The 14142-nt window shown below is 43.6% G+C and overlaps 1 protein-coding gene across 1 annotated transcript in view; it reads right to left on the reverse strand.

Annotated features, from left to right (window-relative positions):
- Positions 1-605: 605 nt before the first annotated feature.
- Positions 606-14142, reverse strand: part of PPP1R1B (protein phosphatase 1 regulatory inhibitor subunit 1B) — a 67784-nt gene continuing 54247 nt past the window's right edge. Inside the window, exons 6-9 of the mRNA XM_061588902.1 lie at positions 13302-13364; positions 8875-8946; positions 5688-5831; positions 606-4127 (exon numbers count right to left, since the gene is read on the reverse strand). Coding sequence (XP_061444886.1) covers positions 4024-4127; positions 5688-5831; positions 8875-8946; positions 13302-13364 — 383 coding nt within the window. The 3' untranslated portion in view covers positions 606-4023. The remainder of the gene's footprint in view (positions 4128-5687; positions 5832-8874; positions 8947-13301; positions 13365-14142) is intronic.

The raw sequence follows: 14142 nt of genomic DNA on the forward strand, positions 1-14142 counted from the left end.
TTAAGAGATTTGATGTTTGCATTGAATTCAGTAGCATTTGCTCAGAGTTCCTGGAGCTCTTTGGACTATACTTCTGTATATCGCTTGCCTCATCTGTACCTTTCCCCTTCCTTTCTTTCACCCCATTTCTTTCTGTTGAATGTCAGGGTAAGGCTGGCAGGGGTGAGAAATCTTTTTAAGCCCAAGGGCAATCTGGCTGCCTGCTAAGGGTGGGTGAGGCCAGAGGCAAAAGTGGGTGGGGCTCCTGATTTTGTACAGTAGGCTACATTCCAGCGATACAGAAGTCAGGGGTTTCTACACCCCTCCTCCATCTCACCATCCAGGCAAGCAAGAGGCATGATCACAGTTCAAGGACACATTCCAGCCAGGCAAAAGAACTTGAGGGGCCTGCCAAGCAGGGCTGGTGAGGGGCACGTCCTAGGGAGAGAGGACACAGCATAGTTAGAATCCCGAGGGCCAGACAGGGAGACTTGGGAGGGTTGCATTTCACCCCTGGGCCTCTCACTCCTGGGCTTAAGGCTTTGCAGGGGAGAATGTTCCAGGGAGGGTGTGATGTTAAGGATCATTTTTTAAAATTGTATAAACAAAGATATTATTTTAAAATGTAATTGGAAAAAAAGTTTATTTTCAAGTTATCCATAAATTTTATTCATTTTCTCATACATCCCATCGTTCTTCCATCATGGAACCCAAGGTGGCGTACATGTGGTTCCCAGGTGGTCATCCATCCAGTCACTGACCAGACCCAAACCTGCTTAGTTTCAACCAGCTGGTAACCTCATGTACCTTCAGACCATATCTGATATCCAAATGGGACAGAAGTTGAACACAAATGGGACAGAGGTAGGGAGCAGTTGAGCTGCTGGTCTCTATAACACATGGGATAACCACAGTCCATGTAGCACTCACAAATGCAGTGGGCTTGCTGACTGGGACAGGATCGCAATGTTGCAGTAACTTGATTTAGCAGTTTTGAGTACCTACCGGAGCACTTGATTCAATCCTGACACAACAGAAGTAGTTGCCGGACAATAGTCACATGGGGACTGCTCAAGGATTTGCTAATATCCACACATCTATTGTTGCAAGAAAAGCACAAGGTCAGGAAAGTTCCAAAGACTCAGAATCTTCAGGGTTCACACTCTTCCAAATATTGACATTACTAAAGCTGCTCTGAACTTCCCATTGTTTGAAGGAGGAGAAAATGCAGCACCCTGGGCATATCTATGCTACATTTATATATTGGTTTTGTATCCTGGTTAACTATAATTTCTCTCCCCTCCCACTCACACCCATCCCTTGCAGCATGGACTCCTTTTTTGGGCAAGGTGAAACACATTAGTCTACCCTCTATCTATGGCTGCATACGCACCATACATTTAGAGCACATGACATCTCCCAAAGAGCCGTGGGAACTGTAGTTTGTTAACAGTGATGGGAACTGTAGCTCTCTAAGGGATAAACTACAGTTCCCAGGATTCTTGGGGGTGTGTGTGTCATGTACTTGTAAACAGCCTATGACTCTGAGGCCTTGGAGAATGAAAAATACTCCAAGATTTGGACAACATTCCACCATCAGGCCCTTGCCACCTTATCCCATCACACCATGTGCTAGCCAAATGAGAACAAGCTGCTACATGCTCTGAACAGCTCCCCTGGAAAGGATCAAGAAACAGACTAAGCTTGATTAAGAGAAGGCAAGATTGAAGCAGTTAAGGCGACATGAAAACAGTCCTTGTCTCCTCAAGTGGGGTGGATGCCAAGACCCAGCTGGCTTTACTCACTTCCTTGCAGAAGGCTAAATGACTGCTTGCAAGTGGCTCTCTGGCAACAACAATGCCTCTTTGCTATATACATGGTCTCAGCTGGGAGCTGGCATGAAAAACCAGTTTCCATACTAACACAAAGGTGCCCCTCTGAAGAGAGCAGACTTTTCCTGCGTACTGAGAGCAGAGTCAGGGAGGAGTGAAGCGGTGGATTGGGGGGAATCAACCAGACATCCAATCGACAGACAGTTCTACATTGTCAATCATTTAACGGAAGAAAACAAGGATGCCTGTTTGAGGAGGGATGAACAAGTGATTCATAGTATGCTTCGGTGCAAGTCAGATAAGCAAGCTGCATACATAGGGTTTGATGCCATGCTCTGCTACAGACATTTTTGAAATATTAACTTCAAAATATAAATTTCCCTACAAGGCAGCCCATTTTTACATTTCAGGAGACAAATGTTTGTACACATTTCATATCACCTCATTTTGAAAATATTAAAGTGCTCAGAATTTCAGCCAGTTCATGCTAGCAGAGTTTATGAAATCTAGTTCTCAAATAAAATAAGCATGATTGTACCAGACAGATACAAGCAAGCCGCAAGCTTAGGTACAACTTTAATACATTACAGGTATCACTGGAAGAGTGTGCAGGCAGCCACCATTTCTTACCTCACCCTTTCAATCTAAAACTTGGCTATATATGTGTAAAAGGATCTCTTAGGCAGACTGCAGAGGGAGACCAACCCTATGAATTGGTGCTGATCAAGGGCCTCTCTGGATGGCCTGTTTATTCAGCATTCCTCCTGATATGCTCGAACAAAGCTTACACAGAGGTTAAATAATATCTGGTCTTTATTGAGCATTCATCCCGATTTACTTGTGGGGTGTTTGCATGTCTTCCCTTCATTCATTCATTCATCCCACACTTTTCAATGCACTTCCTGTCAATTTTCAAAACTGCACAAAAGTGGATTTGTTATGCTACGGTGACAGAGCCCTTTAATCCACTTTAACTATGCAAACCTAAATTTCCACTATGAGTTTGAATCTCTCCTACAAAATAGTGACAGCCTGGAGGCACCCCAAACATTAAGCAGCCACTGAATTTCCTTCCTGTAGAAAATCACAAAAGCCCAAGCTTGAACATTTAGGAACAGATTTGGTGGGTCTGCCTTTCGGCAGCTGGAGTTAATGTTTTAATGGAAATGCAGATTGGGAGAATGCTAGTCCACCAATGGGGAATTATCACGGACTAGGATTTGCACCTCCCAAATCCTGTCCTATTGTCAATGCATCATGGTTCATGGACTCATGGTTAATTTGCAAAAATTTATACAGTAGGTTCTGCAGTTATGGAAACCTTTCCTTCTTGAGTTCTTGGCCGATGCAGTAAGGAAGAGCTCAGGCTGGTTTCCATTCCCCCTCCATAAAACACTCTTTAAACATTTTATTTATTTACAAAGCTTTAATAGAGCAGAGATGCACATGGAAAGGCATTGTCCAATACACAGGGGGACGAGTGTGGTGAAGTGGGTCTAAGGGCATAGAAACAGAGCAGTTTTAACTATACAAATTGATTGGATCTCAATTTGTAGCTTTCAGAGAGATTACTGGAACATTGGGAGAGGGGTGCAGGAGAGAGAGGTTACAAGCGGGCCAATTGCAGATCTCCTCTCTAGTTTATCGGTCTGAATTCAATTGCCAGTTACTGGGTTGTTTGTGCATTTTCAAACATGATTTCCAGAAATCTAATGACAATGTCTTCAGGCCAGCTACCTGTATGTTGTCACTGATCTCATAAACCACACTTTTAGAATATTAGTTCAGAATGGATGAAAAACGTCATAAGTGCCATGCTGGATTACGCCAAATGAGCAGCCCAGCACTGCACTTTAGACAACTACCACTCTTAAGCGCACCTCCCCAGGAAACTCACAAGCAAGGCACAATAGAGACAGCCATCCTCTGCCACTTGTACCCAGCATATGGCCATGAGAGAGAGATATCCTGCTTCTGAACTTGGAGGTTTCGACACTAGTCGCTAGCTACTGTGCCTCCCCCTCCTTTTTCTTTGTACTAAATAATTCACTGAACACAAATCAAACACTGCCAAATGAAAGACGAATTTGGAACAGAAAAGAGGATAAAATAGAAGATAGTTGTTAAAAGGAAATAACCCAATCCGTCTTGGTGAAAAATGAGAGTTTTCCTTCAACAGGACAGCTCCCAATTCTACCCTTCACCGCTTGCGCTAGGTGGTGGTGTGGATAGAGGGTGGGGAGGAACGGTTTTCCATGGTAACAGCACAGGGAGATCTCTCTTCCCAACTGGAGTGACTCAGTTCCATGACACGATCTACAGAAGGAGAGGAAAAATACAATTTAGAAAAATTTATCTTGCTTTTAGAGCATTGGCACCCCCAAAATTAAACCTGTTTCAAACCAGTTTAAATATAACTGTTTCCTCCCAGTGAATAATGGCAACTATTGTTTGTGAAGATGTGGACATTTCCACGTAAGAACTTATTTCCTTTTCCATAGGGCTACCGTTCCCAGGGTTCCTTTTTGGATAAGCATGACAGTCAAAATTGGTTTGAAACTGCTTAAATATGTAAGCTGCCCTCATGGAATTCTAGACAGGGAGGAATGAGATGGTTGTCATAATTAGGGAATTAAGAAGGCATTGATTTCCATTCTGCCCTGTGTTTGTCCCATGCAGTGCTGCTTCTGTTCTGCTGCAGTTTAGTTTCTGACAAAAACCACACTGTTCATCTCCTTGTCCACTATGGTGAAATTTCACATGATTAATTAGATTATTTGAGAATACAGAGGAAACACAATGCAACTGTGGTGGAAAAATGTCATCAGTTACATATCATTACATGTTTGCAGACTAAAAACAACAGTGAATATGGGTCATATTCGCCGGATTGATTTCTGTTCTGGACATGGGATAAAAAAGTGACCATCAGCAATTTCCGCTCCTGTTCCCATTGGAATTCTCTAACATCCCTAGTCATAATATACAATTCGCAACCCAAATGGCAGGTTTATTCTTTGTCTCCCTCACTCTCATCTCAAATATTAATCCACATCATCCAGACCACATTGTTTCACAAAACAGAGAGAGAGAGAGAGAGAGAGAGAGAGAGAGAGAGAGCAGGAGCAAATTAGATGTACTACACCAAGATGCTTGAAAAGCAGATAATTCTAGATGGGTCAACTAAGACAACTTTTTAGTTATATAGAGGAAGCTGGGGATGTGGAAGCTATTTCTGTTGCTTTGGGGGGAGCTCTTTAGAGCCCAGATGTAGGAGATAAATACTCTTCTTTATAAATAAATCATTCATTTCCCAGCCATGTTTTTAAATCAGAGCCAGTGTGGTATAATGGATATAGTGCTGGGCTTGGACCAGAGAGATCTGGATTCAGATCACTCCTCTGATGTGAAGCTCACTGGATGACTTTTTCAGCCAATCTACATCACATAAGATAATCCCACATACCACAGTCTGAACGATAGAAAATGCTTGAACTGGACACAGTTTGAGAGATGGTAGTGACACAGTATTATCATTTATTCCTTGCACTGTGGAGTGACGAAAGCTTTTTAAACTTTAAATAGTTCTGTAGAAGAGCACTCTTGCCCCTGTGGTCAATATGGTCCAAGGGCTACACACAGCTGGACTCAGTTCTTGAGTTCCCTGGCTGTAAGACCCAGCTCAGCCATAGATCACTCCTTTTTTCAGCTTTAATTTTGCTATCAGTCAAAAAATAATAGGGAGCAGCTTTACGGAGTTATTGTGAGGCAAACACACAATTAATATGATAAAAAACCCCAAGGAATAGGCCTAGCACTGTGTTGCTTAGCAACCACCTCTGATAGAGACCGAGCTCTTCCATCTAGGTACATTACCTGTTAGTGGTGGGTCTCCCTGTTCCAGTTCCACCTCTGTATCCTTGTTCTGCTGGTCCTGGGCTTCTCCTTCAGCATCTTCTGGTTTCTCCAATTCAGTGAGTACTTCCTGTACAGATCCAGCAAAGGACACTTTCTGCCCACCTGACAAGACCAAACTTTACAGTGACAAACAAGAAGTGACAAACATCTTTGGGCCTGCATGCATCCTTTAGAGCAGGCCTGCATCACCACATGGCAATCCATCTGAGAGGCACACGCCAGTGATTGTGGTCAAAAAATGGCCAGAAGAACAAAGAGGATGATTCTTCTCTCAACTGCATCCCTGGAGAGGTTCCTCCATGTTGTTCAGTCCCATCTTGCCTTGGGAGCTGAGCTCGTGGCCATAGATAGCAGAGAGATCAGAAGAGAATATTCACACCTCACTGTGAGCCAATTCTGAGATCAAACATCCCCTTGGTTTAAGAGAAGTTAAGGCACTTAAAAATTCACTCATGCATCACAGAAAAAGCATTGGAAATTGAAAGTTAATACATCAGCTTCAATTTCTACACCATATGTATGGTAAATACATCAGCGCAGGTACCTCAACTTAATATTTACATCCTTTTTAGATATAGGGTTAGCAGACAATCAGATAATTGTCTTAAACACTTAAATTGAAAGGTTTTTTGCTCTAGAAATTCTTTGTTTATTGAAAAGAACATTCTCTGTATTAATAGAATACAGAGAATGTTTTCAATAAACAAAGCGGTGGGGGTGTAGTGGGGGGCTCTATAATACATAACAATTATATTGCACTTTAAGATGTTGAAAGAACTTCACATATATTATCTTAGTGATATTTATACCAGTAGGCCATTTTTATAATTATCTCAACATTATCTTCTTTTGCAATAATGGGCTACATTTCTAGCCTAGTACAGTTGTTCAAGCATTGAACTATGAAGATAATAGGTTTGTTCAGTGGTTCAAAAACTGTACCATTCCTAAAATGCAGTCCATTGTTGTTATCACCACATTGCCTGAAAAGGAGGGGAGGGGACTAAAGCTGAGACAGAATGGCTTGCAACAACCTTGCAATGTAGTCCACTGTTGTCATCACAGATTCAAAAGAGGTGCAGAACAAATCACTAATGGGAAAAGCGTCAGACTGCAAATCAAATTAAGTGATGGCAACTTCCCTTTCTTTCTAACAGACAGACACACAGCAGCAGCAGCACTCCACACACAAGCACATCCAAACTCATGCTTGCAGCACTTCATGCACAAAAACCAACCACAGCAGCTCCCCTTCTCCCACCCACCATTTTCCACAGCAGCAGCCTATTTGGCGATGGCCAGTTTTCTTCTGTGAAGCACAGCTGCACTGGGAAGCCACAGTCTGGCAACGAGCATGTTTTGAATAACTTGCCCTTAGTTAAATGAATGATTAAAACGGAAATTTTGAAACCTTGTAATTTTAGTTTTATACAACAGATTTTCACCGTGAAAGGGAGACTCCTGAAACAGCCCTGAGCGTTTCATGCAAGGTAAGTTGCTGCTGACAGGCCAGATCTTGATGAACAGAATTGTTTTCAGGCTATGTAATGATAGAATGGAAGACATCAGCTGCCTTAACTGGTCAAGCATTCTTGCGGCTACATAATACAGTCTTTGGCCTAGTTGCATGCTGTATCCTCAGATTAACTGCTTTAACCAATTTTCTGTTGCTGTTATAGGGACCTCACCAACGGTAACATTTTATATAGTCCAATAGTTCCTAGTTACCTGGGACAGTCGCTATTTTCTGGCACCTATCTCTGGTACCTACCACTGTCTGTCCCTATTTTGTCCCTCATTTTGCCTGTGTTGGATGCCTGATTAAAGTTTTCATAGTGTGAGTCAGAGTTGCTAACACTGATCTCTTCAGGGTTCAGCTTCTTCCTCGGGATCTCTGGAAGTTATACCTTTTCTGTAGTGCACACATTGGTAAGCACATGTGCACAAATACTTATGCACGACAGTCTGGCATTTCACACAGTGCAGCTGCTAAAGTACATTTTGAACAGTTGATAACAAATGGTAAAACAATTACATTCTACAACATCCATATGGTGTTATCTTTTATACATATATGTGTTATGTGTAGCCCTCACTTCTCCCCTTTGGAGGAAAAAGGGGGATTTAAAGGAAGTCAGGCAGCCTGTAGCCCTCCTCACGCATTACTCACATGTAGAGGACATGCAAGAATGTTGAACAGGGAGCTCAGGGCCACATGTTTAGCCCTGCCCCAAAAGTCACGCTGTTCCTTTGTAGTCCTTGTGTTCTGGATAATGTTTGCAGTTGGGAGCCTTCTTTATGCATGAAAGCAATTTAGAACTCTGGCTAATTAGAGAAGGTTCCCTGCTTCACAGCACTGGGCTGGGTGGAGATACTTCAACCTCTCTGCCCAGCCCAGTGCTGCAATGAGGACAATAGCTCTATCTGTTCTTCAGAGACTGTTCTCTGAAGACCAGAACAGGCCACTTCAAATGGCTTGGCAGGCCTGATCCAGCCCAAGATTCTCCACCCCTGCTCTAAAAGCTTATAGTATCTTAGAAGGGAGCATTAGCATCTGGGGGATATAGGAGGTTAAAAAAGTCTCCTGCCCCAACTATGTAGCAATGAAACACTGATGTTCAGGGCTTGCAGCCATCTCTGATCTTGAGCCCTTGGCCACCATATGGCACAGTGGAGGAAGGTTTCAGGATTCTGCAAGAGTGGTACAATGTTCCTGTACAAAAGAGCTATTCTGGGCAAGGGATGTGCTGCAACATTTACTGTGAGTCCCATTTTGTACTCAAAGAATATGTACCGATCTGCCCCCAATTCTGTTTCCATGGAGACAATGGCTGGAGACAGACAATAGTTTCTACAGAGAGCTGACTGTGGTATGAGAGATAGATAGTTGCCTACCATCATCTCTGTTCACAGATTTCAAAAGTTCTTCCAGACCGTCAGAAACCTACACAAAACCTCTGACTAGAGAAACAAAAGAGGGATGGGAGAAATATATGTACACCCCATGCACAACAATGTTGCTATCATGCCACCTTCAACTGCCTGAAAGACTTTTGCCTTTGCCATATTGGCACCCATCATCCCCTAGATCCCTGCCTAAGTGATCAGTCCCTCTGAAGTCCTACATTGTTGCACCCACATTTACCTTTTCGTTTCTGTGATTTGGAGAGAGCTGGATAGACAGGATGCTCAGATTCTTTGGGCTTGTTTTCCAAGACTTCTCAGTGAGCCATGATGGAGATGGAGGAGGAAAAAGGAGAGAAAGAGAAAAATGAAGGCATGTTTTCCCTCCACAAATGTCCCCATTGTGTGTGTCTGATTGGAGGGGGGAGGGGAAGGATAAACAAAGCAGCTTGTATTTTGTGCCCTTTGCCCATGTGCCCTTTTTTGCTAGTCCAAAGGGAACTAGAAAACCATGTCACTGTGTGGTCAGAATCAGATTAAACATGATGGGGGCTTTTTCTTGTGTCCTGGATTATATCTGGAGCCATCCAGCCATCACATGAAGCTGAATTCAAGAAGGATAGCACCTCGGAATGGGGGAGAAATTTGATTCAGTTCACATTCAAAGCCGAATCTATCAAATTTGCATTTTCTGAAACAACATGGGAACTAAAGCACAGCCAGCCTTCAAAATTCACACTTATCTAAATTTTGTGATGCAGTTCTCCAACCAGTAGGGTAAAGTGTGCATAAATATGAATATATTAGTGAAAATAACCTACAAAAATGCCTTATATTAGGAGAAATTGCTTGCAAAAATGTGTATATGTCAAAACTGGATACAGAATTCTGTTTATAAGGAGAAATTTCCATTAAAATGCTGAAGAATTTTAATAAGAATTTAAATAAAAATTGAAAATTGCTGCAGAAACCTGGAGAACTGAATTTGAGATTCAAAAAATGAGAAAGTGAGAGAACCAAAATTGACAGAACCTTCCAATCCCTAACAGCATTAAGCTATGTGCGCACCATACATTTAAAGCATGTGGCTTCCCCCAAAGAATCCTGGGAACTGTAGTTTACCTCTCACAGAACTACAATTCCCAATACCCTTAACAAACCACAGTCTGTAAATGCAAAAAGACAAAGAGACTGTTTCACCTTTGTGATTCAGTTAGTTTTACAGTGGCACAATCTTCTCTAAAGGTGCTTCCAGACAGATGTTTGTTTTGAGATCCATGCTCCTTATGCATGCAAGGTTTTTTTTTGCAGCATCTACAAGTACCCTGAGCAACAGTCAGTGTTGTGAAATGCACACTGAACACTGGGAAGGTGGTGTGTATAGATGGGCCAATGAACAGTCTGGGAGCACTTGATGTTGTAGTATTGTGGAAGCTAGGATGGGCAGACTTGGTTGGTGCTGTGATAAGAGACCACAAGGGGCACCATGCAGGCCGTTTTGTGCTTTCTAAGGCAGAGCAGGATGTAAGTATCAAAACAACAAAGAATATGTGCACAGATTATTCAGTGACATTGGAGGGGGAAAAAACAAATGCTCAAGAGCTAAAGAGAACAGAAGTAAATTAAAATGTCACACCCACATCCTGTGTCGAAATCCCAGTGAATGCAATACAGGCATGGAAAGAATCAATCAATCCATCAAAGTGCTTATAGCTAAGGTGAAAATCAGAAGAAATTTTTAACTCAGAGTCAAGCTACATGATCACATAGTACAGCTCTAGCTGGACTGTACCACTCCTGCATATTTTTTTTTTTTAAAGCACGTCAAAGAGAAGGATTCTAACCAGATGTTGTAGTTTTCTATGTGGGTTTGCAGTTGTATGGCAGAGCATTCAAACACACAACTCCTGAACTGCAATCTGAAGTAGTATAGTCTAGGGATAGATATATCTGCTGACTGAGCAGCTCAGCTCATCAACATTCTCCCCTGCCACTCTAAGGCCTCATCCAAATGGAGCGGGATAATCCACGTTTTCCATATCCAGTTCATCATCTGACAGTCCTCACTTTGCCTGTTTGTTCTCTCTTTCCCAATAAAAAACCCGCTTTTTTTTGCGCCCACACACGCAGCGAGAGGACCTGTACTTCTTCTCGCTTTTTCCCAGCTCCGCCCATAACACTCCCCCCTATCAGCCAATTGGTCCGCAAAAATATGATGTATGCTCCTCTCCCCCTTTGCAACAAAGCACAACAAGGCGCATGCGCTTGAATGTACAAGCGCGAAAGTCTGAATTTCCTGATGGTTTGGTAGTAGTGGCTGTAATGGAGTTCCTTGTCGCTCACCACTCTGGAGCAGCACCGGCTGGGGTGTGTGTCTCCAGATGCCCCTGACCATCCAGGGGGATTGTGGGCAGTGCAAGGGATCAGCGCTTGTAATCGCTGGGTGAATCCCCCCATAACCCTTGGGCTCATTCACTGCAGGGTTCAGCCCCGGACCGTTATGCGGCTCTGCAGCAGGAATGCTGCCCCTGAGGGAAGCAAACAGCCCCCCCACGGGTGGCTGCTCTTGGCTCGGGCAGGGAATGCGGGCAAACAGCCCCGCGTGCTGCTGTGTCAATCTGCGCTGAAGCGACCAGCACAGGCTTTGCGGTGTTCCCTCTGATAAAAGAAACATGCAAACCACTTATATGCCTATAATTCCTGTATTTTTGTTTGTTTGTATTCGCGATATTTCGCAAAACCGATTGTATGCTTTTCTACCTTTATGCATATTAACGTTTCTGGAGAGACACATGATTGCAATTCCACTTATTTCTCCAGAACAGCAAGTAACGATGTGTCATGTCTAGGAAGGTAGACCACCAGTCTCTATGGTTGCGGGTGGCTGAGATGCTCTAGCAAACCACTTATATGCCAATAATTCCTGTGGGGTTTTTGCTTGTATTTGCCATATTTCGCAAAAGCGACTGTATGCTTTTCAGCTCAGCTGGGCTGTGGAGAACCTGCAGGCTGTGGTTGAAATTGACAAAACTCAAAGAGTCTTGCAGGAAGGAAAGCGAAATTGACTAAGGGTGCCTGAGTGTCTGTAATCCAAGAGGAAAGCCTTTATTTGTCTTCTCCCCTCCTCTCCCTTGACTCTGGATGCCTGGAAGCAAAGACCAATATGTTCAAGAAGGGCATTTGATGCGGGGGGGGGTGAGGGGTGGGAGGTGGAGGTTAGGCAAAGATAAATATTTTCTCCCTTGAAAAAGTTTACAAACAACCACAATTGCAGATCTCACCCTGAGCGGCTGCCCAGTTTGCAGGCTGGCTAAAAATTAACCGCTGTTGCTGCTTCTGTGCAAATGCGCTTTTTTGCATCTGTGCAGTAGAAGTTGCAGGGGGGGCCCCCAACACCACACCATTGCTCTGATAGGTTCCTTTTTCCTGGGCTTTCCCCGGACATTCGTGCACATGCGCAACAGTGGAAATACATGATTGGCTGAGAATGAGGGAAGGGATATGGGGAACCGCCCAAGAACTGCCCATCAAATGCCCACAGCTGTAAAGTCTGTGGGATTGCATCCGAGCGCCTGAAGGTACAGTGGATGATTCCCGGTTTAAAAAAGCAAATTGCATGATTTGCGGTATTGCAGGAGCGGATTTAACCGCACAAAAATGCGCAAAAGCGCACAGCGTCATATGGACAACCAAAAAATAATGAAAACACAAAGCGATCATGTCACACATTTTACAGTCATCTGGATGAGCCCTTCATGGGCTCCTCCTGTCACTGTCAACTCAGGACTAATACTCAAGAAATGTCCCCTCTTCTTCCCCACACAAATCTTACAATTGCTGAGTTACTTATGGATCACATATGCCTCTGAATTTCAGCCAAAAATAAAATACTTTAAGTGCTGATCTCATTGGTGAGCACATCCATGGGCTCTGGAGTTCAGTCCCTTCCTTAAGAGCAACAGCAAGTTTCCTAACAAGCAAAAAGTTTGAACTCCTTTCCTCTCTCTTCCCCTGCAACATATGTGGTCTGCTCTCTTGCTCGAGCCATTGCTTTGTAGGCCCCCTTCTGCAATTTACCTGCTCTCTGATGGCACGTTGACCAGCTCAACTAGATTGAACAAAGTGATTCTATGCAGGAGATGGTCAGTGGAACAGCCTGCTTTGTGGCAGAGAGTTGAATCAAGTATGCTTTTAGTCTTTTTCAGTAAAAATATTTGACACCATACTGGCTATTCCACACCAGCCTTGCCTTCTTCCTCCTAGATTAGTTTTTTACAGCCTTAACATTACATAGACTACTACAGACAACTTGCCTATTCAAATTGTTGCTCCTGGTCTTAAAATGCATGAAGCAAATCCTTCTGAATTTCCCCCAGAGAATGGCATTCCTTAGTTGCTAACTATGCAACTAGAGCTCTGATTAAGGTGACCAGAGGCAAAGGTGGGCAGGGCTCCAATAACTTTCACAATTGTGTACAAGAGCTAGTATCATGCAAGGGTGAGAAATGCTGAAAAAGCTGGAAACCTTTCTTTTGCACAAGTATAAAGCACACAGGAGACAATCGTCCTTTGCCCTTGGACAGCTATAAAGCTATTTGCTCCAACTATATAACTAAAGGACACATCACTATGACACAGATCTGGCATGAGAAGAAGCTGTTTTCTTACCAGTGCATTGCCTTAGCAATGCTGCCTTGGACGCTGGGCCCGACTGTTTCTGCCCCTGGGATACTGTAATATATAAGGAAGAAATATGAAATCCTGAAATCTAGTGCCCTGCACATTGCTGATGCTACATTAAAATGTTGCAGCATGACAGCATTTTTTTTAAATAAAAGAAACCAAGTTTCCAGTCCCTATGGTTGTACAGACTGAGAGTCAGTGTGTGATCACAAACCTTCAAATAGGATCCTATGAATCCCAGCCACATTCACATATCAAATTGGCATAGTCCTTCTCCCCCCTCCCCTCTGCCATTTGAAAGAAGCTCCATGCTGCTACATTTTGTGATTATGTGAAATCCACAGAAGTCTGTTTTTACAATAACGGACACCTAGCAACCATTCCCAAATTCCAGACCTTTGCTCTGATACGGCAAGAAAAAGTGAATATGTGGACAGAAGGGACTGGAGGCGGGGGAGAGAAGAATGCCTTGTATAGATGCCACCTCTCTCATCTCACGGCTCCTTCCTGCTGAGGAAGCTGGTTTCCTAGGAGACTGGCAGCTTCCCCATAGTGGGGTAAGGAGTGTGTGTGTGTGCACGCGCGTGTGCATGTGTGTGTTTGTGTTGGGAGGGGGGAATGTTTACAGGTTCCTCCCTGACAGCAGAGGTGCTAAATGAAGGGAAATGTATTCAGTGCATGCAGTGCACCCCCAGTGAGTGGGATCCGTGGCTAACAGCGGGAGAAAGCCCTTTAAATAGAAGAGCATCTCCATGGAAACAGCCCACCTGCTTGAGAACTACTTGACCCCAAGGAATCAGCCACCCCTCCCCAGAACACCCCAGGC

The sequence above is a fragment of the Rhineura floridana genome, chromosome 11 (genome assembly GCF_030035675.1).
Source record: "Rhineura floridana isolate rRhiFlo1 chromosome 11, rRhiFlo1.hap2, whole genome shotgun sequence".
Taxonomy (NCBI): Eukaryota; Metazoa; Chordata; class Lepidosauria; order Squamata; family Rhineuridae; genus Rhineura; species Rhineura floridana.